The sequence below is a fragment of the Canis lupus genome, chromosome 11 (assembly GCF_048164855.1).
Source record: "Canis lupus baileyi chromosome 11, mCanLup2.hap1, whole genome shotgun sequence".
NCBI lineage: Eukaryota > Metazoa > Chordata > Mammalia > Carnivora > Canidae > Canis > Canis lupus.
In genome coordinates this window covers 29,725,224-29,752,294 of record NC_132848.1, presented here as the reverse complement: position 1 = coordinate 29,752,294, position 27,071 = coordinate 29,725,224, and the positions used below count along the sequence as shown (strand labels likewise).

Sequence of the window (27,071 nt, the reverse complement as noted above, 5' to 3'; positions counted from 1 at the left end):
CTCCAAGGAATCCCAGACCCTAAGCTAAAGCAGCACCCCTTGTAGCCATCCCGCCTGGGCTGTCGTCTCTCCGGTGGACCTGTCTCAGGACCTGACTGAACACAGAGGGTCTGCTCTTGGTCTCCTGGACTCAGCAGCCGAGCCACTTAAGCCAAGACAGTACCAAGCTAACCTCAGTGTCTCCCCTGCAGGGGACCCTCCTTTGATGGTCAGACACAGGCAGGGCAGAGCATGGAGGTGGCCCATCTGTGGGGCCTTTCTTCGGTCATTCGGGGGCAGGTAAGGTGATGCCAGCACAGATGGCGGGCGGCTCTGGGATGAGTCAGGAAGGAAATCTGACCCTCCCCGTGGAGCAAGCGGGGCCTGAGAGGTAGTATCAGTCGATCTGGGGTGGGGACAAGTGGGGGGAGTGGGGAGGGGGCCCTGGGCCAGGGAAGGCAAGCAAGCAAAAGGCCACCCGCTTCTATGACAAAATGTTTAATGTTCCATAATGTGCAGATTCTGAGTGAAGAAGGCCCATTAAAAATCAACGAGCCGTACATTCTGGTGACAGAGCAGCCGGCCTTTCCCCCTCCAGTCCCGCTGAGAAGCAAGTCACTGCAGGGAGATGGCGCTGTGAGAACATCGTCCTCAGTGTGCTCCCCGGGGAACACACAAGAGTGAATGCCCGGTGTCATCCCGGGGCCGGGTAAGACAGCTACACAGGAGAGAACCACAGACACACACATGACAAGAAGACATGAGGGCCACAGTGGGCCAGGGAAGCCACGGGGCACACGTGTGGAGGTATACACAAGAAACGTGAGTGGGCCGGGGGCGACGGGCTCGGGGTTCCTTGAACAGAAGGGCCTGAGAACCCAGGAGACCTCATGTGCCTGCCGTGAGAACCCAGGTGTGTAAACCTGTGCACAGGAGTGAGAGCTCAGATGCTCCTGGTGAGCAGTAAGGGCGAGGATGCAGACATGTGCGTGGGGCCCGCGAGTAGAATCACGGAGACACAGGGACCCACAAAAGGCCCAGAGCAGCAAGTAGAGGGGTGGTGGGGACTCCACCCCCAGGGCTCCCAGAAATTCGCTCGGGTGGGGGCAGCCCAAAGCCATGGGAGTCCAAGGGTCTAGGAAGGCTCAGGACGGGGAGGACCCAGCTCTGCTGCAGACACCGGGGTCCCCCCACTGCCGCCGATGGCTTCTGAGGTGCACAAAGTGGCCAAAGGCATCAGAAGGGTCTCCTCAGGCCTCGCTGCTGCTGCCACCACCTCCGATGCAGCTGCCACGCTCCACCCACACGAGGCGGGCCTGCTCCTGCAGGATGCGGCCACGCACCACTTTGGCCAGCTCCTCAGAGTGGCCCCACGCATGCGCTGGCACCTGCACCCAGGAGCAGGGCAGCCCCCAGAGCACCTGCTCCGAGCGGTGGCACTGCCGCAGCAGCTCTGAGTCCCGGCAGCCCGGCCGGCCCAGCAGACCCCTGCCGGAGAGAGCGGATGGGCAGTAGTCAGAGCATGGGGCAAGGACAGACAGGGACACAGAGACAGGCCAGGATCTGGAGAGCCAGAGAGAGAATGGGACAGATGCAGAGACACAAGAGGAGATGGCAGAGACAGAGAGACAGAGATATCCAAAGAAGAGGAAAGGCTGGTCCCACCCCCCACCTCTTCCTTACCTGACTTCCCGGACATTCTTCTCTGTCACCTCCACGTGGATGACAATGGGGTAGATCTCGTTCTGGACTAGCTCCCGCACACCCCGTGCGCCCAGCTCCAGCAGGCAGTGCTTCTTCTCAGGAGATTGAGGCTATATTTTACTCGGGCCCAGAGACATGAACCTCCCTGCCCCCCAGGGCCCCAGGCACAGCCCCCTACAGGGCCTGTCTCCCCCTCCACAAGAGCCTTGGCAACAGGGATGGCCAGGAGGCGTGGGGAAGTCAGTCACATCCCACTCTGAACCTCAGGCTTGCCATCAATAGGATGGAGCTAACCCCACCACCACCCCCATCTCTGGCAGCCCCTAGCCAGCCCCCAAAGTAGCAGTGGATCTGAGATGGGATGGACCAGCCAATCACCGCAAAGGTGACCCATGTATGACTGGCCCAGCCTCCCATTCACAGGTGAGGAAACAGGCCCACAGACATGCAGGGACTAGCCTAGCACCTCTGCAGGTGAGCAGCACAGGCCTGCACTCAGACTCTGGCTCTCGGCCCAGAGAGGCAGCCCCCCACCCCAGCACCTACCTTCCCAACAGACTCCTGGATGGCACGGAGTCTGCTGCCCAGCCCAGGGGTGGCAGGCTGGGCCTTGGGGGCTCCAGGTGCTGATGATGAGCACTGTTCCTCCCCAGAGAGGCTTTCTGCAGAGCAGTGAGAGGCAGGGAGGAAGGGCCAGTGGGCCTGGCTGTCTCCAAGGTGCCACCCAGCCCTCCCCTCCACAGGCACAGACTCACCTGCTGGGCACACTTGGAAGTCCAGCCGGGAGTTGGGCAGGTCTAGCAGGTTGCGGATGAGCCGAGGCGCCAGGCACTCAGGCAAGAGCACCACAGGCCGCAGGGCAGACACCAGCAGTGGCCGCACCAGGCTATAGGGTTTGAGGCTCCGCTCTGGCTCTACAGCAGGGTGGGGTACAGAAGAGATGAGGGTGCAGACAGGGTCCCCAGCTCCTCTTCCATCTTCTCAGGCGCCCCATCTCTTCTCCCTTCCTAAGTCCTGCTGCTGCTGCTTCATGCACAGGCGCGCACGCACACACACACCCGCACACACGAGGCAGAGCTGCCCCCTCCTGGCTGGCACCACTACAGAAGTCTTAGGCCCCATCCCCCACCTCGCCCTTGCCCACTCCAGACCATTCTCCTCTTAGCAGCCAGAGTCAGATCCTGTAACTCCTCTGCTTTCAATGTGCCAGTGACCTCCTGCGACCCTCAGGAAGCCCACACCCCCCATAATGGTGACCCAGCCCTGCCAGAGCCTAGAGAGATAGTGAGCCTCTGCCCCAACACTTGCCTCCAATCACAGGGCCTCAGCATGACTTGGGGAGGCCCAGCCCCACTCCAGCATCTCCTGGCCCAGATAACCCCAACTCTCCTTTCAGAGCCCAGGCTCTACCTTCCCCGGCCCCACACCGTGCATGTACCCTCAAAGCACCAGGTTCTCCTCCAGCACACGAGTCATACTTTGTATTTATGTTCACAGATAGGATTATCTGACTGACAGGCAGCAGCCCCACGAGGCAGTTTGCTCTGAGGGGAGGAACCACGGTGTCCCCTGGACCAAGCACAATTCATGACAGAGCTGGCGTGTGAAAGACACTTGCTGCCCTGGTGCCCTGCACACACATCACACGTGGCTGTACCTCTGTGCCTTTGCACAGCCAGGCCTTTGCCTAGAACCAACCTCTCTTCATCCCTGAAAACCCTACCTCTAACAATTTCCCTTTCAGGGAGTCTTCCCTAACTGCCATCTTCTTGCCTCTCAGAATCGCTGCTCCTTCACCTGGGCTCCCCCAGGTCCTCCTCCCTGATCTGACCCAAGGGCTCCCCCTGCTGCCTCCAGAGACCCACTCAGGGGTCTCCGCGGCAGCCGCCAGCACACACCAGAGAAGCACAGCTACACCTGCTCCTCTAGACAAGAACAGACCCATGCTCACTGCACGCCCCAAAGTCATACAGCGCCCACAATCGCACATGTGCACACATCTGCCTCCTCCATGTGGCTCCCTCAACCCCGGTGGCCCATCTCTCCCTAGGGGGAGCCTGTCTCTCAGGCCCCTAGATGCCCTGCTCCCCAGTGGAAGCCCCATAGCAGGCTCTTTCAGGCCAAAGGGACTACCACGGCCCAAGGACCCCCAATGTGCACGCTCATGGACACCGTGACCAGCACAGGACGTGCCTCTGCACTGGTGCGCTCACCTGAGCAGGGCTCCAGCAGCAGCTGCTCTGGAGGATCCCCTGCAGAGCCTCCCACATGCTTGGGCTTCACCAGCCTGAGCTGGTCCAGGGCTCGCTTCTTCAACTGGGAGGGGAAAAGAGGAGCACCTGAAGGAGGAGCACCTCAGGGAGAAGAGGATGAAGGAGACCCCCAGCAGAGGGGGCCCGGCTGCCCTTGCTGTCCAGGCTCCATGGAAAGGCCTGGGTCAGCAGGAGAGCCCCCTCCCTACATGGCCCAGTGCAGCTTCCCCATTCCACCCCACCCCCAGCAGGCAGGGGAGGGCAACCATCCCTATGGGCCCAGGGAACCCAGGGAAACAACCCTGTCAGAGCCAGTTAGAGCTAGAGGTGCCTGAGGTCTACCCCGCGCTTTACAGGTGGGGAAACTGAGGCCCAGGAATCCAAGGAAGCTAATGTCACATAAGAGACAAGCTGTGGGACCTCTTCCAATGAATGAGCAATGTGACCTCATGTAAGCAGAACCCCAATGACAGCCCTAATTACACCAACAGCCACCAGGTGTCAACTGGCCACAATGTGACAGGCACTAAGCCCCAGATGTCATGAAGTCACTGCACCCCGCAAGGTAGGCCACATAACCTCCCCCTGTTTTACAGAGGAGGAAACACAGCTGCAAGGGAGGGCCAGGTGCTGGTCCAAGGTTGCCCAGCTGGCATGTGGTGGAGCTGGGATTCAGACCCAGGCAACCTGGCTCCAGAGCCCAAGTCCTCATCCCTCTAGCACCGTGGCTTCACTTTGCCCATGTGGACATGGGGAGGCTCACCCAGCCAGGCCCTTATCCAGGGGACTGGACAAAGGGGGTGTGATTGCCATTCTGTCAAGTGCTTATTATGGCCAGGGCTGCTCCTGCACATGGGGCCCCCACTACCTCCTTCAGTCCTCTGAACTACCCTGGCCAGAGAGCCCGGCTACTGCTCTGTGTGCCGGGCGTGTGGAGGACGATCAACCATGTCCAGGGGAAGGAGCGAGGTGGGGGCCTCCCTCTTCTCCTCCCCCTGGGGCCGCCAGAGAATGGAACCTGGCCTCTACCTTTGGGACCCCACTCCCAGAAGCCCCTCATCCCAAGCCGTTGCCAGCCCGCCCAGCACCACTTACATTACTTCGGGACCCTCGGTGGCGGCTGGAGGGTAGGCCTTTCTCCTGAACTTCTAGGAGCTGCTGAGCTCTGCAGGGTAGGGTGGGGGGTAGGGATCATATCACACATTTGTAGGGAGAAAGGGAGCCCTTACCCTCAGTCCCCTTATGCTTTAGCAGAGAATCATGAGGGACCATACAGGAAGAGAGGAAAAATCTCCCATCCTGGTCCTGGCTCCCTGTGTGACCTGTCCCCAGACTCCTGGTTCTGCGTCACCTTTGATAATTGGGCACAGTGCCCCGGTCCAGGTCTCGCAGTGTGAGGGGGTCAACCCGCGTGCACAACCACTCTTGCCGCCGCTTGTACGCCGGGTCCATCAGACGCAGGATCTCTTGGGCTTTCACACACAGGGCATGAGGGTCTGCGCGCTCGGGCAGGGTGAGGTTGGCTCGAATATAGAAGGGCTCAGTGCTCAGCCCCTTTGTCCAGGCATCTAGGGCCTCATGGAAGGACTGACAGGCTGGACATGGGCAGGGCAGGGGCAGCAGGGAGGGCAAGAGGAGGACAGAGTCAGGGAAGGGCCCCTTTCAAGGCCTATGCTGCCAAAATGCTATGTTCCCCTTCTTAAAGCAAGAGTCTGAGGCCCGGAGAGGATAGGGACCTGCCCAAGGCCACCAAGCCTACTAGGAACAGAACCAGACCTTGAACCCAGGTCTCTGGACTCCTGTCTAGTGTTCCTTGTCTAGAAGACAGACAAGCAGGGATCCCTGGGTGGCGCAGCGGTTTGGCGCCTGCCTTTGGCCCAGGGCGCGATCCTGGAGACCCGGGATCGAATCCCACATCAGGCTCCCGGTGCATGGAGCCTGCTTCTCCCTCTGCCTATGTCTCTGCCTCTCTCTCTCTCTCTCTGTGACTATCATAAATAAATAAAAGTTAAAAAAAAAAAAAAAAAGATTTAGAAGACAGACAAGCAGCAAGGGGGCAGCAGTGCGGGAGGGCAGAGCACTGCTGAGAGTCAGGTAGCAGTGTGTGTGTGTGTGTGTGTCTTTCTCTCTCTCCTGCCTCGGCTGTCCCGCCTACACAATGGGCTGGGTGAGCTGTCTCTTGGGCTCTCAGCTCCACCCTTCTAGGACTGGGAGTCCCCAGTTCCTCCCTGCCCTGGGCCAGACTTACCCTTGAAGTCCATCAGGAAGGGGAGCGTGGACACCTGGCTCCAGGGCAAGGTTCTCTGCTGGACCTCACCTTCCAGGCCTGCCCCCTCCAGGCCAGCAGCCTCTGCCCGTGGCTGAGAGAAGACCCAGGCAGGCAGGGAAAGAAGTGAGCTTCCCAGGCAACACAGCCCTGGGGCTAGCAGAAAACTGGGTGGGGATGACCTGTCCCGTAATTCCGATGCCCCTGTCTCACAGGGCATCTATCCAATCAGACCCTTCTCCCATCAACAGGACTCCTGGCCCAGGGTGGCACACCTGGTCTTTGCCACGTGGGCTTGCCCCACCTCCCACCCCAGCCCAATCAGATCTAATGTGCTGCTGGTTGAGGTAGGGCGACCCACAGGTCATCTCTGAGCCTGCCTCCGCTTCGGTCAACCCCCAGAAGCTCCGTCCAGTGACCTACACCCACCAATCAGGGGGCGTCCCACCCCAGCTACTGCATGGCTCCACCCCCAACCCGAGGAGCAGGACCTCACCTCTCTCGGCTCCACCCTGGCAGACCCCGGCCCCGAGAGCACCCTCCGCACCACGGCCCCAGACCAGCTGTCCCCAAGGAAGGACAGGCCATCTGGGCCCTTGTCATGGGGCTCAGGCCCCCCCGGAGGGCTCCGGCAAGACACTCGGATAGCCAGAGACCTGGGAAGGGAGAAGGGAGATGGGAATCAGAGTTCAATCAGGATTTGACTCAGTTCAACCTTCTTGGGAGAAGCAGCACAGCAAACCACCCCTCCTCGAATGTGCCATGACTCCCACCCCAGGGAGGGGGGGGCACCACACCTGTGGTGCCACTGGAAATGCCCTTCCCCCTCATCTCTGCCTGGCAAATTCTGCTCATCCTTCAAAGCTCAGTTCCAAAGCCACCTCTCCCTCCCAGACCCCTGCCGGTGGTGGGGTCGGGCCTCCTGCGGGACCACACCATCTGTACCTCGCCGGAAGAAACCCCCTCAGAACCAGCGTGCTGTCGTGGTCAGCTCCAGGATCCTAGCACCAAACACAGTGCGTGCATGGCACAGGGCAGCTGACTAATAAAAGCTCATTCTGCTCACAGTTTAGGGAGGAAGGTCACCATTAGAACACAACACAGACCAGAGACGGTCACAGCGGGCCATGGGAGCACAGACGGGAGCAGCTTCCCAGAGGATGGGGCCGCAGGGCGACGCCGTGGTGGCGAACAGAGGCGCCTCAGGAATAGACAAGAGAGGAGGTGGTGTTCCAGGCTGAAGGGCTGGCAGAGGCAGAGGTGTGGAGCGCAGAACGCAGGATGTGTGGAAGGACTGAGTGACAACAGTAATAATAGCAGCAGCGGACACTTACTGAGTGCTCCCCATGTGCCAGACGCCATGCTAAGCTCCCTGTCCTAATTAACTAATTTACCATCATGGGAAACAGCTCCCAGAAAAGGCTAGCTGGAGCCAGCCTGAGGAGGGCACAGAATGAAGGCGTCTGGCCTTCCTCTTGTGGGCAGAGGAAACAAAGTGGCACCCAGATCCCCATCATAGCAGGGCTCTTCCTGCCCCTGGACAGAACTGGTGAGTCCCTGTGGCCAGCTCAGAGACAGCTGCCTGGAATTCCCTTCCGTGACCCCCTGGCCAGAGCATCAGCAAAGAGGAGAGCCCGAGTGTCCTCTCGCCTCCCTACTCCCCCTGGCAACTGCAGCCCACACAGCCACACTGCCCCCTGTTGCCAGCATGGGGTGGGCAAGGATACAAGGGCTCTAACCCAATCAGCCCCCATGTGGGGTGGGGGGGCTCTGACCCTCCTGGAGCCTTTCCAGGCTCCTATTCCCTCAGTCAAAACAGAGCCAAACCTGAAGGGCTGTGACTGGACATGGGTGCCAGAGGCATCCGCGCTGCCTTCATAGGCAACCTCAGCCCCACCCAGCCCCGGTGCATTGATGTGGCCCCGCCAGAGATGGGAGGGTGGAGGCTGGGCCTGGCTATGCTGCCCCAGGGCTGGAGAAACAGTCCCGCTGCACACCCCAGCATTAACTGGACAAGTGAGCTGACTGCTTGATTCTGTCCCCACATCCATAAAGCAGGACAATGACGTCACAGTCTCCCACTGTGGGTGTGAGGGTCAGACAAATGTAAAGATAATGCAGGTAGAGGTGGGAACCAGGGGGCTCCAGGGAACGTCCAACTGCAGGCCTGGGCCCTGGTTGTGAAATTCACAAGGTCACGGTCAGCGCGATTTCTGATTAAAATGGAATAAAAAAATGTAAGCCAGCCGGCCTTCAAGTAAATCCAGCTATTGTCTCGTGATCCTTTTGCTTCGGGCATGTGCCCTGGGTGTCTGTCACGGTGGGGTGCGGTCAGGGGCGTCTGAACAAAGTGGGACCGGCCGGGACGCGGGGGCCAGATGGCCTGGTTGCTTAGCCTCTGCTCCCCGGCAGCCCCAGGGGCATCCACCCCCCGCATCGGAGGGCTGGGTGAATGACACGTGGAGCGCTCTTAGAACATGGAGTAAGACTGAGGCCCAGTAAAACTCGGACATCTACTGTTAGCTAGTGTGATTCAGAACAAGTCACCTGTCTGCGGCTCACACTTTCCCCACCTGTTTCAAACCCACAGACAACCGAGCATCAGGGCCACCCCAGGTGAGAGCCCAGACGGCAGCCTGCACTCAGCCCTTCGGGGTCCCACCTGCTCGCCCCTCACCCCTTGCCCCTGGCATACCATCCCCACCCCAGCCTCTCAATCCCTGAAACCCCAGGTTTTCCTGCTCTTCCCACCCATGCGACTCCGGTAGCACCTCCTTCAGAACATCCTGGCCCAACTCCCTGAGGGACGGGGTGACTTCTCTGGGCCTCTACTCCCCGCCCCCCCGGGAGAGGGAGAAGAGTCCACCTGGGGGCTCCCTGGGGCCAGGTCCAATTGGGTCCCTCTCAGCTACAGGCTTCAGACAAGTGCACAGGGGTGGGGGAAAGAGGAACAGAGTGGGGGGCGGGGGCTGCCTGCCCCAACCTCTGGACTCCTGGGTCTCTAGCAACACAACCTGACTGACCCCAACCCTGCCTGTGACCGGTAGGGGTCCCCACCTACCAGCCCCTTCCCTCAGTGTCCAGTCAGGAGGCAGGTCACAGAGGGAGACGGGGCCAGTCCTTCACTCCGCCCACTCTGAGCAGTGTGTGTAGCCTCGATGAGTTCTCCCCACCCCAGTGCACTGTGGGAAGACCTCCAGGCAGTGCACATGACTGCTCTGCTCCAGGCCAGGGACCCATGAAGCTCAGATTCAAGCCTGTCACATAAATTATCTCATTTAATCCTCCCAACAGCCCCATAGGAACCATCTGTAAGCCTCCATGTTGGAGAAGAGGGAAACTGAGGCACAGCAAAGTTATTACATGAGGAGGGTTGCCCAGCCAGTGGGTAGTGTAGAGCAATAACCTCTCCAGGCAAGGTGGTCAGTGCCAGAGATTCAGTGTCCATGTGATCTACCAGGGAGACCCACCCTGACACTCGCCCAGCAACCCTCTCCCAGTGCTCACCCTGCTTAGCACCCCATGCACACTCTCTGGCTCTTCCTCACTATCTCCCCACCTGCCCGGCTGTCTGTTCAGCCTCCAGCCTGCCCCAGCACACCCACTGTCCCGCACCCCCTGCCCTGCTCCAGGGCCTGAGGAGTCTGGAAGGGCAGAGGAGACCGGGAGGCTGCAAAGGCCCAGCACACAGTGAACACGAACCACGAACATGAGTTGAAAGTAGCTCACGAGAAGGAAGGTACTTTGGAATCTCCGACTCCACCGAGCGGCCTTGGTGACAAATTCCTGACTGTCCTCAGGCCTCCTTCTCATCATCTGTATGAGGGGGCTAAAAACACCAGCCCTGGGAACTGAGCAGCAGCAGCAATCACAATACAAGGAGCTACCGTCACCACTCGCTCTGAGCCAGGCACTGTCCCAAGCACTCCAATGGAGACACTGGAACCTACGACAACTCCATGTCACAGAGCGGGAGACTGAGGCCCTAGGAAATGTAGTGACTTGCCCAATATCTCCCTGTAGCAGGTGACAGAGCCCCAATATCTTTCTTCCCACTGTGCTCTGCGCAAGAACAGCGGCCTGGACGCACACAGGCGGCACCCCACCCGCCAGTCCGGGTCTCCCCACCTCCCCACCCATCTATCTGCATCTTTCCCTCTCAGTCCACCATCCCTGCCCCCCGCAATCTGCGTTCTACCCCGTGTCTCCCTCCTCCCCAGGAACTGCAGAGGTGGCTCTTATGATCCCGGGGCCTCGGCAGGGACTGGGCCAGAACCTCCAGCTCCGGTGCCCCCTGGACAGCCGCCAGGACCCCTGTGCTGGAGGAAGGGAGGCAGGCAGGAAGGGAGGCGCCTCCGCCCCTTCCCCCAGAAGCACGTCCTGCACTGGGAGAAACAATGTCCTACTGGGCCTGCTGCCGGAGGGCAGGGTGGGGGCGGGGGCCTGGCCATGCTGCTTCGGGCCCATCCTGCTCTGCCCCGATTTCTTGTGTGACCTGTCATCTGTATCCCGCATCCCCACATTCCAGCTCTGACCTTCAGTGCTTCCTCTGCCCTTCCCAAAATCCCAATCTGATCGGGTCACCATGGACCCGGGCACCCTGGCACTTTCCAGCTGTGCCACCTCAGGCAAGTGGCTTAACCCTTTGAGCCTCAATCTCCTCTATAAAACAGGGGTAATCATAACAACACCCACCTCCCCAAACAGGGAGAATGCTGTGAGGCAGCCAGCAGTCACAGCCAAACCTTGCCATGTTTCCCGGAGTGTACAAGCCAAAGTCCACACTTTCCCGCCTGACTCACAGCCAGCCTGACTCAGTGCCGCCCCGGCCCCGGCCCCTTCCCCCTCCTGGCACAGCCACCCTCCGGGCCCTCCCTGGACAGCCTCTGCCCTCTGCTCTTCCCCAGCTGCCCTCCCTCCCTGAGTCCGAAGGCCACATTCTCAACACGGCCTCCTCCATTGCCCGCCCTCCCCAGACCCTCCAGTGACCAGGGAGGTCACTCATCAATCAACAATGACAGAGCGCTTCGCCTGCAGCGCAGCTGAGCCGATCTGTTTCATGACTCCTGTCATGGGCTTGTGGCCAGCACAGCTGCAGGGCACCCACAGTGGCCCCACCCCACCCACAGCACAAAACTTTGCTGGGAGGCCCCGACCTGCTGGGAACTCAGAGTCCGGGGAACAGCCAGCAGAGGATCGGTACGGGTAACGATGACCATTCAGGTACGGGTAACGATGACCATTCACTGAGCACCTACCGACACGTCCGGCAGAGCAGGGTGCTTTACTGACTCAAGTCCTAGATCCCCAAACACCCCCATGCCGAAGAGATCACAGGCCACCTTCAGCAGAGGAAACTGAGGCCCAGAGAGAGAAGTGACCAGCCCAGGGCACCAAGTAGATGAGAAACAGTGATGGGATTTGAATCCCAGGTATCTGTCTGAAAACCTGAATATTTTACAGTTGCATGAGGCTTTGGCTTAGCCACTGCTTCCCCCCGCCACTTGTCCCCCAAAGTCCACCATCTGCCTCCCCCACCCCCACCCCCACCCCCCCAGGCAGCCACAGTACCTGTTGAGGAGATCCAGGCCACAGCCTCTGGCCAGGAGGCCGTCAGGCTTCCCCAAAGGCCACACGCTGTCAGAGGACGAGGATGAGGAGAGGCCAGGAGACCAGGGCTTAAGCGTCACACTCCCTGGGGGAGGTGGGGGGGCGGTGAGGGGGGACTGAGGCTCTGGGGTGCCAGAGCAAGAAATCGGGGCAAGCCAGGGCCCGTGGGAAAGGGTGAGCCCCTCAAGCCCAGGGACTGCCCAGGACCTTGGCAGGTTTGAGGCCCCAGGCACACCAGACCCACTGGGCTCAGGGCTGGGCCAGGGCCAGCCCCAGAGTGACCCTTCAGTTCCCCAGGAGAGGATGGAGGGCAGGCTGGGACCGGGGAGCCCATATGGCACAGCCAGGTGTGAGAACGAGGAGCAGGCCTGGGCTCAAGGTGAGCGGTGAGGCCCAACTCCCCAGGGTCCTCCCAAGCACAGCCACCCTGCCTGGCCCAGGGCACAGTGGGGCCTCAGGAAAGAGGGCCGAGGGCAGAGCTGGCCATGTAGGCCTCAGGTAGGCTGGAAAGCCACCCCCACCCCCAGATAAGGCCACCCCACGGAGTCCCTGAGGGCCATTACCTGTGATGTCAGACATGCTGCTGAAGGACCTGAGGGGGCGGGGGAGACAGGAGCTGAGGCACAGAGCATGCTCTGCCCTCCCCTACCCGCTCCCCCTGCAGCCCCCAAGCCCATGTGGGGGGGCCCAATCCCAGGGCAGCTGTGCCAACCAGCTCCCCTAAACTCATAGGGTAAGAAGCTAACGTCCTTCCCCCTAGGATGCCCCCTGGCCTGGCCTGGCCTGGAATGCCACCGCCTCCTGGAGGCCTCCCCTGACCTCTTACCCCCTCACCTCACCCCTACTTTCTGCCTTTGTCATTCACCACTCCCATGTCTGCTCCCATGCTCATACACCCCAGTCCTGGTGGACTCTTTGGTCCAATCAATCACGTCCATGTTGATTACAGCCTCGGGATAGGCACCCGTAAGGGAATACATTAAGGGCAACGTACTTCGCCACCACTGGGACGGGAACCATATGCGTCCCCCTGCCCTTGGTCTTACCACCAGTAGACACAGCCTGGTGTTTCTGGACTGTATTTGCCACTTGTAACTGAACACGGGGCCTGCTTTCTAGCCTGAGGTCCCAGACCCCTTGGAACATCCTCTACGTTCCCCAGTCCCAACACCTAGGCCTCCCCCCAGGTTTAGGATGGTTGAGGCTTGCCCCCCAGTGGCTCTCTGGCTAGTGCTCAGCAGGGGCTCAGCCCACTCCACCCATTGGCCTTGGCTTAGCCCCTGACCCAGGACACGATTATGAATCCTGGGAAGCTGGGTCCCCAGAGCTCCAGCGATTTAAGGCAGTCAAAGGAGACGCCGGCCTGGCCCTGACACTGGCACTGGGATTCTGGGAGGTGGCCATTTCAAGGCGTGGCAGTAACATCCCCTCGAGCCTTGACTGTTCTCTCCCCACCCCGTTTACCTCTTAGGGGGTGCAGGGTCCTCCTCACGCTGCCGGCGGAGGATGGAGCCAGCGCTTGGGGGAAAGGGCAGGATGGAGAGCCGGTTGATCTCCTTCTCACTGTCTGTGGCCTCCTCCTGCCAATGGCCACAGTAGGGTCTGGGTCACCTCCACCATGACCCCTGCACCTCAACGTGCCTACTTTGTGCCCCTTCCATAGGTACCAATTAGGGCCCCGGGTGGATGTGAAGGGCTCTGCGGGTGTGCAGTGGGGGTCCCAAGTCTCCTGGTACCCGGGCCCAGCACCGAGCTGGCTCTGGGAGAGCTTATATGAGGCGGTCAGCCTTCGGGCACCTCAGGTGCTCGCATGTGAAACAGGACTGCGTGTTAGTGAGCACCAGCATCCGCACCCTGCACCCGCCACATTCGGGGAGGGCAGGTATCTTACCGAGGTGTGGGGCTCAGATCCCCCCATGACAGCCGCCTCTCCAGCTGCTTCCGGGCCTCCCAGTGGCGGGGGGAACTCGCTGAGGCTCCAGGTGCTGCTGAGGTTGGAGCACAGGGAATGGGAGGAGGTACAAGCCTGCGACAGGAAGGAGGAGGGTGGAGGTGAGCAGGGCAGGACAAGCGCCAGCCACAGTCATTTACTGAATATCAGGAACAAGGACACAGCAGAGAACCAGACAGCTGGATCCCTGCCCTCATGGAGCTCACAGCCCAGAGCAGACAGACTGTAAACAAGCAGACAGATAAAGGAAACAACCCCGAACTACCAAGGGAGGAGGGAAGGAAGGTGTCCAGGGTGGGGAAGGCACTCAAACGGCCCACCCTACCGGGGGCAACACAGTGCTTTCCAGAGAAAGTGTGGTTTGGACAGAGGACATGAGGATAAGTAGGTGTTGAGCAGATAAAGTTGAGAAGGATGGTCTGGGCAGCTGGAATGGTATGCACAAAGGCCCTCGGGCAGGACTCAGACACAGTCCAGGAATTAAAACATTGTGACCCAGAGAACAAGGTTAGAGGGAGGAAGGGGCCCACCCTTCAGGCCTCGCAGGCAATAAGGGACTTTGTCTTTACCTAAAAGCAGAAAAGCCACTGAGGATTTCAAGAAGTGAGAAGTGAAGGATGCACGCTTCCTTTGTTCTATTCCTCCAGGCTCCATGCACCAGACACGGGGCCAAGGGATCATCTTTAAGCAAACCCAAGATAGGAAAAAGCAGAGATCCTGACAGAGGTCCAAAGACAAGTATCTGGTTGAAAGGGGTGCCAGCTGGCTGTGTGAACTTGTGCCAGCCCCTGACCCTCTCTGGGCCCTATCATCATACAATGAGCAGATTGAACTAGCTGGTCTCTGAGAGGCTTTCAGGCCCTCGTGCAGCTGGACGTCTCCAAGTGTCCACAAAAACCAAAATCAAAATCAAACTATTCCCCTAGTGCCCCAGGAGCAAACCCCAGACTCAGACACCCATGCACCCCTTTCCTGCCCCCTGATACACCAAGCCAACCCCAGCTGAGAGCTCCCCCAGACCAGCACATTCTTGACCCACGGTGAGGGTCCCATCAGAACCCCCAGATTTCCTCCCAGGGCCAGTATCGTCCCATGCCCAGCTAAGGGTTCCCCATGGGGAACCGCCGGGCTGACATCTCCCACCAGGTCCTGCACATTCCCAGCCTGGCCAGGAGCTCCCGCCAGGAGCCCAGCATTCCCACCGCCACCCTTGTTCCCCTAACCCTGCTCACCTTGAGGCAGGGCCCGCCCTGCACCCGTTGCAGCTGTGCCTCCAGCAGGGCCTTCGCACCCTCCAGGCTGGTGAGCATGGTCAGCAACTCGTCCCGCTCAGCCTCGAGGCCCCGCACCTGCTTGCGGTACTGGTCCTTCTCGATGAGGCTCTGTGAATACTGCAGCTGGATGCGGTCACGGCTCTGGATGGCCTGGGGAGAGCGGGCAGCGGGGTGAAGGGGCCACACTGGCCCAGTCGTCCTGCCCTCTACCCTCTCGGACAGGGGCAGGCAACAAAACCATGGGCAAACGGGTATGAAAAGCTTCCTGGGTGCCGGGCCTGGTGCTAAACATCAGCTCATTTAATCTTCACGCGAACTTTCCAAGGTGGAACTTTCCAAGTTCTCTTTATTCTCATTTTACAGACAGCCTGGCCGGCAGGGACAGAGCTGGAATTCAAACCTGGGGCGGTGGAGGTGCACAATCCAGGGTCATACTATTTCCCGAGAGCAACCCACCGTGTGCCCCGGGCTTGACTCACAGCATCCCAGCTAGTGGAGGAGCTGAGATTCAAACCCAGCACACAGCACCCAAAGTGCTTGTCCCCACCATGAACACCAGAGTCCCTGGGAGCTGGACCTGTCACCCAATGCCTCAGTGAGAGTGTAGGGACAGAGACAGCACAGGTTCCTGGGCCCACCCGAGACCACCAGGTCACCTGCACTTTCCCCACACCCACAAGGGGCTCCTGAGGCTCATTCTAATGTGTAGACGTCAACTCCCCCAGTGGGATTCGAACTTGGTGCCAGGACAAAACCTCCTGCCCATCCCCCTGCGTGGAGAGCCCTCTACAAGGAAGGGGGTACCTACAGGAGATGGCTCGCCCTGTGGCCTCAGGAGATGAAGGCCATGGTACCCAGGGAGCCAGAACTCTGGCGAATTTCTTCACAGGCAAATATTTGCAAGCACCAACCTGTGTCAGCCTTGTCCTTGATGTGGAGGGCACAGGGGATTCAGAAACGATAGGTGCCAGGACCAGCCTTCCTGAACGGGGGGCTCAAGTGAGGCAGGTGTGCTCAGGGGGGGCGAGGCTGATGGATCTTGAGTACTCAAGGGCCCAAGTCTGTGCTTCTGCAGGCCTACTTGCTCCTCCCAAACCAGTCCTGCACCATGAAAGCCTCCAGCTACAATCCTAGTCCCGTCCACTTCTCATATGAGAACCAGCGTCCAGACTCACCTGGTCCCGCTCCTTCTCGATCTCCTCCAGCTGGGCCAGGACCGTGGCCATGCGGTGCTTGTACAGATCACAATCCTTCTGCAGTGTGCGATGCTTCAGCCGCAGGTCCTCCATCTCCTGCAAGTACTGCGGGCAGAGCGGGGTGGGGTGAAGCGGGGCGGGACGTGCCCAGGTCAGACCACAGGGCTGGGGACCCGGTCAGCTTAGCCTGAGCTTCAACCTCCCCAGCTGGGTAGCCTGGGCCACAGACTGACTTCACCTCCCTGGGCCTCAGCTGCCTACCCTGTAAAATGGGGATAACACTAATAACGACACCCTGTCGACCAACCTCGGCCTCCCTGACCATGCTGTTCCGCTTCCGGCACAGTGCTGACCCTCTGCTCCATCAAGTAACTGACTTAGGAAGATGTGCACAGAGTACTGTGGTCTCCCCTGCCAGAGTTTACCCTTCACAGGGGCAGAAAGCTCTGTTTTGTTTGCTGGTGTATCTCAGTTTTCGAGAACAAATGGATGCAAATGTCTTAGCATGGTGCCTGGCACACAACAGATGCCCCGAGCAGGTGGGTTAAAGCACCATGGCGATGCCCAGCACCCTCCCCTCTCCAGGAGCCAGGCTGTTAGCCAGGAGGAAGGTGGGGACAAAGCAGAGACAAGGCAGGGAGCAGGGTAGGGGTCAGGAGGGCTGCTACCTTGTCCCGCAGCTCCTCAGCCCACTGCAGCTCCCCCTGCACGGCATGCAGCTTCTGGCACAGCTCCTGCCTGCTGTCCTGGGCCTCCCGCCAGTCATGCTCCAAGATGTCCAGGAGGATGCGCTCTGAGCCTGGGGACCCCAGCCTGCTGGCTTCCTAAGGATCACAGTTCAGAGGCTGCCTCAGCCTCAGGCCCGGGGCCCACAGTGACTGTGGCAGGAGGGAGGGGGACTCACAGCCCTCAGCCCCGCCCCACTGGCTCTGCCACCTTGGCCAAGGGCCTTGACCTCTCTGGACCTCCGTTTCCCGATCTGTAGAGTGGGTGCGGCCCACAGCCCCGAGCACCCTCCAGGGAGCATCTGGGGTGGAAATGAAGTAAGTGGATGAGGGCGTGCTTGTACAAGTTGGCCCAAATTTTATTCCTAAACAAAAACCAGGCCCTCTAGCTCTTGCTCTGGCTCCCACCCACCACCCAGGGCAGCCAATGAGTGCTATTTCCAAAGCCTATCTCCCCTCAACCACATCAACAAGGGATCTTCACAGGGGCTGAGCCTGGCCCAAGTAGATAGACCACAGGCCAGAGATGCAGCCCAGAGACCCACACTCTAGCCAGGCACCCTAACCCTATGAAATACAGCAGAGTCCTGACTCCCATCCCCCACTCCCTGTGTAGAGCATCGGCCAGGCAGCAGGCCCACCCTGCCATTGACCCACCACTGACCTGCCACAGGACACCAGGCAAGCCCCAGGGCCACCCAGACTTCAGGGGTCTGAAACTTTCCAGGGTTGCAGACTCCCCTACAAATCTGAAGGAAGCAGCAGGCCTCTCCCCACAAAAATGCTCACATGCAAAATCAGGTGCATAGTTTCAGGAAGTTCAGAGACTTCTTGGGGCCACCCACAGGCCCCAGACCAAACACCCAGGGAGATCCCAGCACAAAGGACCCTCCACTCAGAGCTTAAGACAAGAGCCAGCCAGGATTCCGCCTCCAGCTCCAGAACCTCACTCTCCAGGCCTCAGGAGGATGAGCGAGCAGCAGGCTGTCTGACACCCGCCCCCCCGCCCACTGCACACACCCCCTCACGGCCCCGCGCACCTGCTGTAGGCCCTCCTGCAGCTCCTGCAGAGACGCAGTCAGCCGCTGGTTCTCGGCCCGAAGCTCGGACACTAGGTCCACGTTGTCTGGTTCCTTGTCTTTCTCCTTGTCCTCGGCCCCGGGGAGCGGGCCCCTGGCCCTCCGCAGCAGGCTGCACTCCTCCTCCAGCCGGCTCACCTTGAGCTTGAGCTGATCCACCTGGGGCCCAACACAGGGATCAGCCCCAGAAGGGATACAGTCCAGGGAGGGGCCACCAGCAAGGCCATGGCCGTCTCCCGTGGCCTCCAGGGTTCCCCGAGCAGGAGTCCTCCCCGGACTGGTCTATGAAGAAGGGACAGGCTGGGGAGTCCCAGGGGAATCTGCTTCAAGGACTTGTGGGCAGGGGTACTTGACCCCCACAGACTCATCTGTCCCATAGCTCCAACATTGAGCGCAGGTGATGCAGCCCAGTGCCAAGGAGACACAGGAGGAGGACCGTACCAGCAACAGAGAGAGCCAGGGCCTGGGCCCAGCTCCGCCTCCAACTCAGTGTGACCATGGGTGAGTCCCGGCCCCTCTCTGCGCCTTGATCTCCTCACCAGTAAAATGGGCCCCGCTTTAAGACAACAGATGGGTAGAGGCCTTCAAATTCTCACAGGCTGGCTTTAGAACTGCCAGGGGGTGTGACGGTGGCTGTTTTCACAGCTTTCTATAAAATCCCTGAACTGGGATGCCTGGGTGGCTGGCTCAGCAGTTGAGCATCTGTCTTGGGCCCAGGGCATGATCCCAGGATCCCAGGATCGAGTCCCACATTGGGCTCCCTGCATGGAGCCTGCTTCTCCCTCTGGTTACATCTCTGCCTCTCTCTCTGTGTCTCTCATGAATAAATAAATAAAATCTTTAAAAAAAATAAAAAATAAAAATAAAATAAAATCCCAGAACCCCAACCTGTCACCAGTTTAGTGCATGCAGTCAGAAGCTGGCCCAGGGTGGTAGGTGGGCAGCTGCATGACGGCCTGGCCCAGAGTGACACGCACACACAGTCTGCTGGATGATAAGCACACTCAGCCAGAGTTATTTTCCATGTGGGGTCCAAGGGCGCTGGGCAGTGACAAGAGCAGCTGCAGGTGGCAGGCCACAAAATGAAGTCACTGTTGGGATAAGGACACAATGACCTCTGGTGCTCTGCACAGGCATGCCAACGTCTGGTGCCCTACGAGTGCCCTGGCCTCTCTTGGAAATGGCCTGTAGCTCCACACCCCTCAGTCAGGCAGGGCCACACACATACACACACGTACACACAGACACACACACCACACACATACACACACGCACACACACACACACACACACACACACACGTGGGTCGGATGCTGGGTCAGGCAGCTCCACTCCTCCTCCACAAAAGACTCAAAAAGAAATTCATGACTCTCACATTCCTTTCCCCTCACAAAACATGCTTTGTGAACCACCAGAGAAAGACAGCTAGTTACAAGGGCAAGCGTAGTCACACCCTCTCCGGCGAACTGCAGCCACACACCACGGCCTCTGGCCTGACCCGCGGCCAGCAGGCGCCCCGACGAGCTCAGAGACAGGGCACTTGGGAATCTTCCCCGAACACCAGGAAACACGGATGCATTTAATCCTGGTGTACAAACTCACTGAGCACAAAATTATAGCATTCGGTCCTTAAGTTTATGTTGCTCAGAAATAACAGCTCATTAAATTTGCACCTTATAAAACACAGTATTAAATCACAGCCACCGCACACCTGCCCGTGGGGGAGAGGGGACCCAAGCAGCCAAGACAGGAATCAGCAGCTGTTCCGTTCATTTCCATCTGCAACACCTCTGTTACTTTTTTGGCAGAAAAGCTCCAAAAAAGTAAGGCAAGTTTCTGCTAACTATGTTTAAAGAAAATCTTATCTATTGGTTGAAGTTCATCCCTTACCTTGTGTTCCCTAAACCAGGGAAAAGCAGTTACTATCTGCCCGGGGGCAGGTGACCTCACCCAGGATGGTCATAAGAACATGCACCTGCGGCTGACCTGCAGACACACAGAGGCACCTCCCCCTCCTGTTCTTCACGCCCCTACCACACCCAGGAAACCCCAGACAACTGTACACGAACACACACACACACACAGACACACACGACACCCCCCCCATCCCCGCCCAGGCACATACACACTTCTGCCACTGCAGGGGACCCAACCCAAAGGTGAAACAAGCCATGCCCCTCCTGACTCCCCTGGGCTGGTGACTGTCCTACTATCCTGAGTAGCAGACCCTTTTCTTCCAGGAAAACCTCACAGCATAGCCCACATATGTTTCAGGAAAAGCAGATGTGGTGAAGAGTGGGGGGACCCTAGGCCACCCCCAGCAGTCCTGACTGCAGAGTCAGAAATCCTTCACTCTTGGGATACTGGGAGAATGCTCTAGCCAACCTCTCAGGGCCTGTTTCCTCATCCAGAAACGGGGCACTAACAGTGTGCCCCCCCCCGCACCTGCCCCAAAGGAGCCGCTAAAGAAGTCAAGGAGCTGGTGCGGGGCAAGCACTGAGGACGGAGCCTGGACACCAGGTACCGTGGTTCCAGCAGCCGCAGCTGCCAACTCCCATGAGGACGATAAGGCAACAGAGGCACAGGGAGGAAGCCGTGACAGTGCCACCCTCTGCTCAAGCTGCTGCCAGTCTGCAGGCCTCCGACAGCCCCATCTCACACCTAACATCAGGCCGATGCTCAGATGACAGCCTCACGGTCACCTCGCACCCTTGCATCGGCCACCTACTCCCAAACAGGCCTGGTAGCCCTTCAACTAGCGGCCTCAATGCCCCCGACCAGGACTCTCTTCCCCAAACACCCCAACACCGGTACCTATGGCCTCTCATGTGCCCCCCGTCGTCCGCGGGTACCCAGCATACCTGCTGCACCACAGCGACAGGAGGCTCACGGGTGAGGGGGCTGCAAATCACAGCCAGAACCCCCCCCAGGGGGCTTCGCATGGTATCAGTGGAAAGAGTGTCCTGTGTGCTGCTGGCACCGTTAAATCCTCGACAAGCACTGGCTCACTAAGCCCTCTGGACAACTCCCTGCAGCACCGAGACACCAGCTCGGCCCCCACACTAGGTCCCAGTAAGGAGCCAAGAAGGCAAGGCTCGTTTCTCGGCCTGTACGTGGCGCAGCCACACTCGCCACCCAGAGGAGGTGAGATGGCACCTGGATGGGAGGAGGCAAAAGAGTGTCGTCGTGGGGCAGGGGCCAGCGCCAGGGCTGGCCGATGTGGTGCACAGCCAGGTTGGGCTGCTCCCCGGCTCAAGGGCTCTGTGACCTTGACGAGGGCCTCCGTGACTCAAGCCTCGGTGTCTATGCTTCAAAACGAAATCTGGTGCCTGGTGCCTCGGTGGGATAACCTGGGTGTCGCACGGTCACACTTAACGACGGCGGCTCACGACAATACAGGTCTGAGCCCAGCGGCGCAGGCCTCCATGCATCTCAAACTCTTGGTTTTAAACTCCTGGAATCCTCACTAACCAGGGCTGCTTCTTCACCTCAGCACTGGGCTACCTTGGGCTGGAAAACTCTTGGCTGAGGCGGCTGTCCTGCACGCTGTGGGCTGCTGGGTGCCAAGAGCACACTCCTCATTGTGACCACCAAACATGTTTCCAGACAAAGCCAAGTGTTTCCGGCGGTTGGCCACGTCACCCCCAGTTGAGAACCACCATCATAACTCAATGAAGTCAATGCTACCAACATCCCCGTGTTACAGATGAGAAACTGAGGCACAGGCCGGAGAAGGGACTTGCCCCAGGGTACAGCGGCCAGCAGATGGTGGCTCTGGGACACAGACCAGCTACCACACAGCAGGCAGTTGTGGTAGAGGTTGCCCCTCGCCCACATCCCCCCCAACCCGGCCCTCGGCCCCCAGCACCTACCGCCAGCTGCAAGTCCCGGCTGCGCAGCACGGCCGAGTTCTTCTCCTCGCTGAGCTGTGCCAGGCGCATGGCGATCATGTAGTTTTCATCCTTGAGCCGCAGCAGCTCCAGGCTGCCCGCCTCCCAGTCCTCCCGCAGCCTCTGGCAGCGCTCCTGTGCCTGCTGCTGTTCCCGCAGCCGCTGCTCCAGACCTGCCCGCTCCTCCTCTAGCACCCGACCCCGAGCCTGCAGCTGCTGCTCCCTCTGCAGCTGGCTCTTGCGAGCCTCCCGCAGCCGTCGCACCTCCGTCATCAGGAACTGGGTCAGGCCCTCCGGCCCCTCCTCATCTGCCAGGGACAGGGGAGAGAAGCGGTCAAGCCAAACAGATAAACTCCTGGGGGAGAGCAGCCTACACGGGAAAACCCAGACTTTAAACACACTACATGGCAATTCTGGAATGTAGTTTTCTAATTCTGGAGTAAAGAAACCTCCCTAATCAAGATACAAAATTTAGAACCTGTAAGAAGAAAGATGGACAAATCCATACAAAAGTTTTTTAACTTATGAACAACATAGGGGAAAAATGTAACAAAAGAAGTTAAAAGGTAAACGGGAGAAAATATAACAAATATAACAGGACTCCGAGCCACAATATATAAAGAGTTCCCACGAGTCAATAAGAGCTATAAGAGAAAAAAATGGACAAATCCATATAAAAATGTTTAAGACTTCTAAACAATCAAAGCTATAACAAAAAAGTTAAAATGTAAGAAGCAGGGATGCCTGGGTGGCTCAGTGGTTGAACATCTGTCTTTGGCTCAGGGCGTGATCCCGGGGTCCGAGATTGAGTCCCACATCAAGTCCCTTATGGGGAGCCTGCTTCTCCCTCTTCCTGTGTCTGCCTCTCTCTGTGTGTCTCTCATGAATAAATAAATGAAATCTTTAAAAAAAAATAAAACGTAAGGAGCAGAGCAGAAGAAAATATAACAAATATTAACAAAGGATTCACAGCTCCAGTATACAAAGAGCTCCTATGAATCAATAAGAAAAAACAAACCAAATAAATATGGGCAAAAACTACTAATAGGTAAGTTCCAAAACAAAACTGGTTAACAAACAAAGGAAAATATACCCCAACTCACCATCAATCACTGGTATAACAATAATGATAATAGTAGCCATGAACATTTGATTTCATTCTTTTTGCCAAATAAGTATAACAATTTACTTAATTTCATGACAACAGTATAAAGTAGGTATTATTATTATAACCACTTGAAAAACAAAAAAAACCTAAGGCACAGAAGTCATTTGCCCAAGGTTTACTAACTAGTAAGCTGTGAACTACATCTCTCAATGAAGTACAAACTTAAAATATTATTTTTGATGTATCAGACTGGCAAAAATGTTTTTAAGTGATCCCCAGGATTCATGAGGGTACAGCAAAATGGGCCCTTATACACTGCTGGTGGGATAAGTATTCATTTAACACTTAAAATTTTACTTCCCAGATCAGCTCCTCCATTTGCACAAACATACACATACATACAAAGATGTTCCCAGCATCATCGGTAAATGTTACAAAACTAGAAACAACCTGGCTGTCCAGGAACAGGGGATCTCTTAAATGACTTATGGCACAGCATCACTAATAAACATTTGCGGTCATTTCAAATAAGTGTACCAAATGTGCAAGAATCACTAAAATCAGTTCTCACGAAAAGTGAAAACTGGAGCAACTCATGTAGGATGGCCCCATGCGTGTGTGAGTGTGCGTGTGTGTGCAAATGCAAAGAAAAAAGAGGACTCACCCGACTGTCACCAGCCGAACAGAGCTAAACGAAAAAGTAAAGATCTTTTTATTCTAAAGTCGTCCAGAGTGTCTGATTTACACAGGAAACTGCAAACTCTGTACACCTGACACATACATGTCTGAAAATAATTTTAGGAGGAAAGAGCCATGATAAACGTGCAGGCTCTGAACTCAGACTAAATGGATCAGAGTATCAACCTGGGCAAACTGCTTCAGGTCTCTCTGCGCCTCGGTTTCCCTATCTGTTCAACAGGGATAATGGAAGCGCCTTCTCAACAGGGATGGGGTAAGGAACCTCTGCACTGGCGTCCGAGGCGCCAGCAGCTACTGTGGACTCACTCACCAAGGATCATGGAGCAGCGCTGGGCAGGTTCCTGGCCTGTGAGCAGCGTGAAGTGCTCCGGGTAGTAGAACTCCAGGGCTTCCAGGAAGGCCTCGTATCCCCTCTTGCCACGGCAGCGCAAGATATCCATCAGGCGCCCTAGGAGTGGCAGGGGATGCCCCAGGGTCAAGGTCAGGGCTTCCCCCAGTGCCTAGCCACTTCCTCCCCCTTTCTCTCCCCGTGCTTCAGGGCCCACATTCCCCAGACTTTTTATTTCCCCAGATTTTTGAACCAGTGACACACACAGGGGCCTGTCTCAACACATCAGTGGGGAGAGCCTGTCTGCCACAGCCAGGATGGCCAGGACCCTCCTGCCGTGGCACCTGTGCTTTGACCCATCCCCAACCCCCAGCCTGCCCCCTCCCCTCAACACACAGATACAGGGCCAGCAAATACTCCCTGCCTTTCCAGTGGCACACAGGAGCCCCCTCTACCCCAAAAGCAAACTACTCTTATTTCTCCAACGGGTCAATGCCTGAAATTCCACCATTAGAGCTTCATCCCTTTGCTAACTTTAGTTCAAAGACACACCCTGTGGGAGAAGGCACCCTCACGAAGTTTGACGGATCTTGAGCCCTTAAGGAAAAATGGCTCTCTGAGGAATGTGTGGCGCACAGAGGGAGAGGGCAGAGAGAACCCAAGACATCAAAGGCACAGGAAAGGTGCCCGGAGGTCCCAGACCAGGCTGCACTGGCAAGCACATCCAGCTCCCCACTCCCGAGCGGGCCCAGGAAGTGGGAGGAAGCTCCAAGCCCGACAAAGCCCAGATGCCCGAGGGGGCACCGCACGGCCGGCCGCTGGGTCGCGGCGCGGGTCCCGCAGGAGGCAGGGCGGTGGCGCCTGAACCCGGCCTCCAGCGCCAGGGCTGCGCGCGCCGATCCCGGGCAGGGGGCGCTCGGCCCGGCCGGGCCCGACCCCGCGCCCCCCGGGCTCACCGGTGCGGTTGACTCGGCACGGGAAGCGGTAGGTGCTCAGCACCTCCTCCTCGTCCTGCTCGTCGATGACCCGGCACTGGCGCAGATACGGCGTCAGCTTGGCCGGGTTGAGCGCGCGGGTCAGCCGGTGCCGGACGCCCTCGATCCGCTCCCACAGCGCGTCCTCCTCCGCCTCGGACCCCGAGCCCGCGCCGGCCTCCTCCTCCGCCTCTGCGGCCTCGGCCCCGCCCGGCATGGCCGCGTCCTCGGGGTCTGCGGGCCAGGGGCGCGCGGGGTCAGCGGGGGCCCGGGCGGGGTGCGCCGCCGATCCCCCGGGGCGTCGCCGCGGGACCCGCCGCCCCTCGCGGCCGGCGCCCCCGCCCCGCGCCCCCGCCCCCGCCCCGCGACGCACCCCCGGGCTCACCCGGGCGCACCCGGGACTCACCCCGCACGCCGCAGCCGCCTCGGACTCCCGGGTCCGCGCTCGGGCGGCGGCTCCGCCGGCGCAGGGGGGCGGTGTCCGCGGCGCCCCGAGCTCCGCCCCCGTGCCCGCGGCCGCCCGGGCTGGCCGGGCCCCCCCACATCGCGCGGCCCGGGCCCAGCGTCCGGCCCCGCCAGCCGCCCGCACGTCCGCCCGCACGCCCTCCTCCCGGCCCTCCGGCCGCGCGCCTCCCCCCGCTTCCTGTTTCCCGCCGGCGCTCCCGGCCCCGGCCCCGCGGGGTCCCGGCGGCCCGCCCACACCTGCCCGGCCTCCGGGAGGGCGGGGCGGGGCGGGCCACGCACGCTGCCCCGGCCGCGCCGCCGCGCACCTTCCCGCCCGCAGGCCGCCCGCGGGGCCGCCTCCCCCCAGCACGCCGCGCGCACCGGCGCCTCGCGGAGCCCCCACGCGCGGGCGCCCCGCCACGCACCCCGCGCACCCGCTCGGCCCCGTGGGCCGCGTGGCCGTGAAGTGTGGGGCGAGGGCTCCCCCGCTTACAGGACCCGGGGCCCCCCAGAGGCTTCCCAGGTCTGAAGCACTTCCCGGCCCTGCTGGGAGCGGCCCAGTGCACCCGCGGGAGCCCGGCCTGGGAGCACTCCTGGGGACGCTCCGTCCTGAGCCCAGCCGGCCTCTGACCTCCTGCTCCGGGCAGGTGAGCGGATGCTGGCCCTCTTGGGCCTCGGTGTCCCCCAGTAGGCCGCCAGCTCTGGCACCTTCCCTCCAGCTTCAGGGCCGCCCCTGGGTGGGCAACAAAGAACCGAGGCGTCGGGGCTACCTTCTCAGAGATGGGAGTCTGAACTGTAAGGGCACCACTGTTAACTCCCGTCCTACGTAAAGTCTCATTGAAGAACATGGGGGCCAGAGGCCCCGTATTTCCCGGAGGGCGTTCCTCCGGAGGAGAGGCTGAATGAACCCAGAAATGGTTGGGAGTAGTTCTGTGGTCAAGGTCAAGTAAGATTGAGAAGAGCTGCGTCCGTACTCCCCCCTCCCCCCAGGGAAACTCATGGTCACTTACCATGATAAAGTCTGTACCCGTCTCTACTGGCACATGTGATACTATCTCTCTCTGCCCATTAGAAATTGCCGCTGGTGGCTGCTGGGAGGGAGGGTCAGGAGGGGCCAAATCCCAGCCCTGCCCCTTCAGTAGAGTCATCGTGCTGGGCGGGACAGGGAAGTGGAGACAATAAACGATTAAATAAGTGACTTTATGTAGTAAAGTGCTTGGCACAAAGTGGGCACTCCATGACAACAATAACAGTCTGGAGCGCTTATTATGCACGGAATGTTATTATATACAATCGTTTTCCAGAACATATAGCTCCTTAAATCAACAAACCCGTGAGGCAGCTTCTCCCGTTAACCCCATTTTGCAGATGAGGAAACAGTTAAAACACATGATGCTGCATGGGCGATACTGTGGGTGCTAAGCCTGGAGAGGTGGGGGTCCACCCTGCCCTATATGACAACACCTCCCACGACCACCACCACCCGCCACCACTTGTCTTCCCAGCCTCTTGGAGCATTGCTGTTTGGTGCCCTGGACTAACCACCCTGGAGTAAATTGCTCCCAGTGGTGAGAATACGGATTCCTCAACTC

At 59.0% G+C, this 27,071-nt stretch overlaps 1 protein-coding gene across 5 annotated transcripts; it reads right to left on the bottom strand.

Moving 5' to 3' along the window:
• Positions 1–461: 461 nt before the first annotated feature.
• CARD10 (caspase recruitment domain family member 10) lies at positions 462–26,585 on the bottom strand. 5 transcript variants are annotated; one of them, XM_072844062.1, is made up of 22 exons: positions 26,490–26,532; positions 26,111–26,212; positions 25,018–25,269; positions 24,044–24,181; positions 21,909–22,234; positions 17,998–18,195; positions 16,901–17,056; positions 16,212–16,337; positions 14,995–15,186; positions 13,703–13,837; positions 13,276–13,391; positions 12,375–12,403; positions 11,773–11,896; positions 6,698–6,857; positions 6,184–6,295; positions 5,287–5,530; positions 5,031–5,100; positions 3,897–3,999; positions 2,439–2,597; positions 2,230–2,345; positions 1,663–1,778; positions 462–1,467 (listed from the first exon to the last, which is right to left on the bottom strand). In XM_072844062.1, the coding sequence occupies exons 3-22, from the start codon at positions 25,250–25,252 to the stop codon at positions 1,230–1,232; spliced, it is 3,093 nt and encodes a 1,030-aa protein (XP_072700163.1). In that variant the 5' UTR covers positions 25,253–25,269; positions 26,111–26,212; positions 26,490–26,532; the 3' UTR covers positions 462–1,229. The 5 variants fall into 5 exon arrangements, with proteins under 5 accessions (XP_072700163.1, XP_072700165.1, XP_072700164.1 ...); XM_072844064.1 differs by lacking the exon at positions 26,111–26,212 and having other exon boundaries at positions 26,490–26,521; XM_072844063.1 differs by lacking the exons at positions 26,111–26,212; positions 26,490–26,532 and adding an exon at positions 26,250–26,392.
• Between the last annotated feature and the right edge of the window lie 486 nt (positions 26,586–27,071).

What these genes read in the sequence shown, in the direction of transcription:
- CARD10 (XM_072844062.1), bottom strand. Translation starts at nt 25,252, where the DNA reads ATGCCGGGCGGGGCCGAGGCCGCAGAGGCGGAGGAGGAGGCCGGCGCG. An exon ending in CTTCCTGATGGACTTCAAGG is followed by an intron (nt 5,531 to 6,183) that starts GTAAGTCTGGCC and finishes GCCCATGTCCAG; the next exon opens with CCTGTCAGTCCTTCCATGAG. An exon ending in ACTGTGCCCAATTATCAAAG is followed by an intron (nt 5,101 to 5,286) that starts GTGACGCAGAAC and finishes CCTACCCTGCAG; the next exon opens with AGCTCAGCAGCTCCTAGAAG.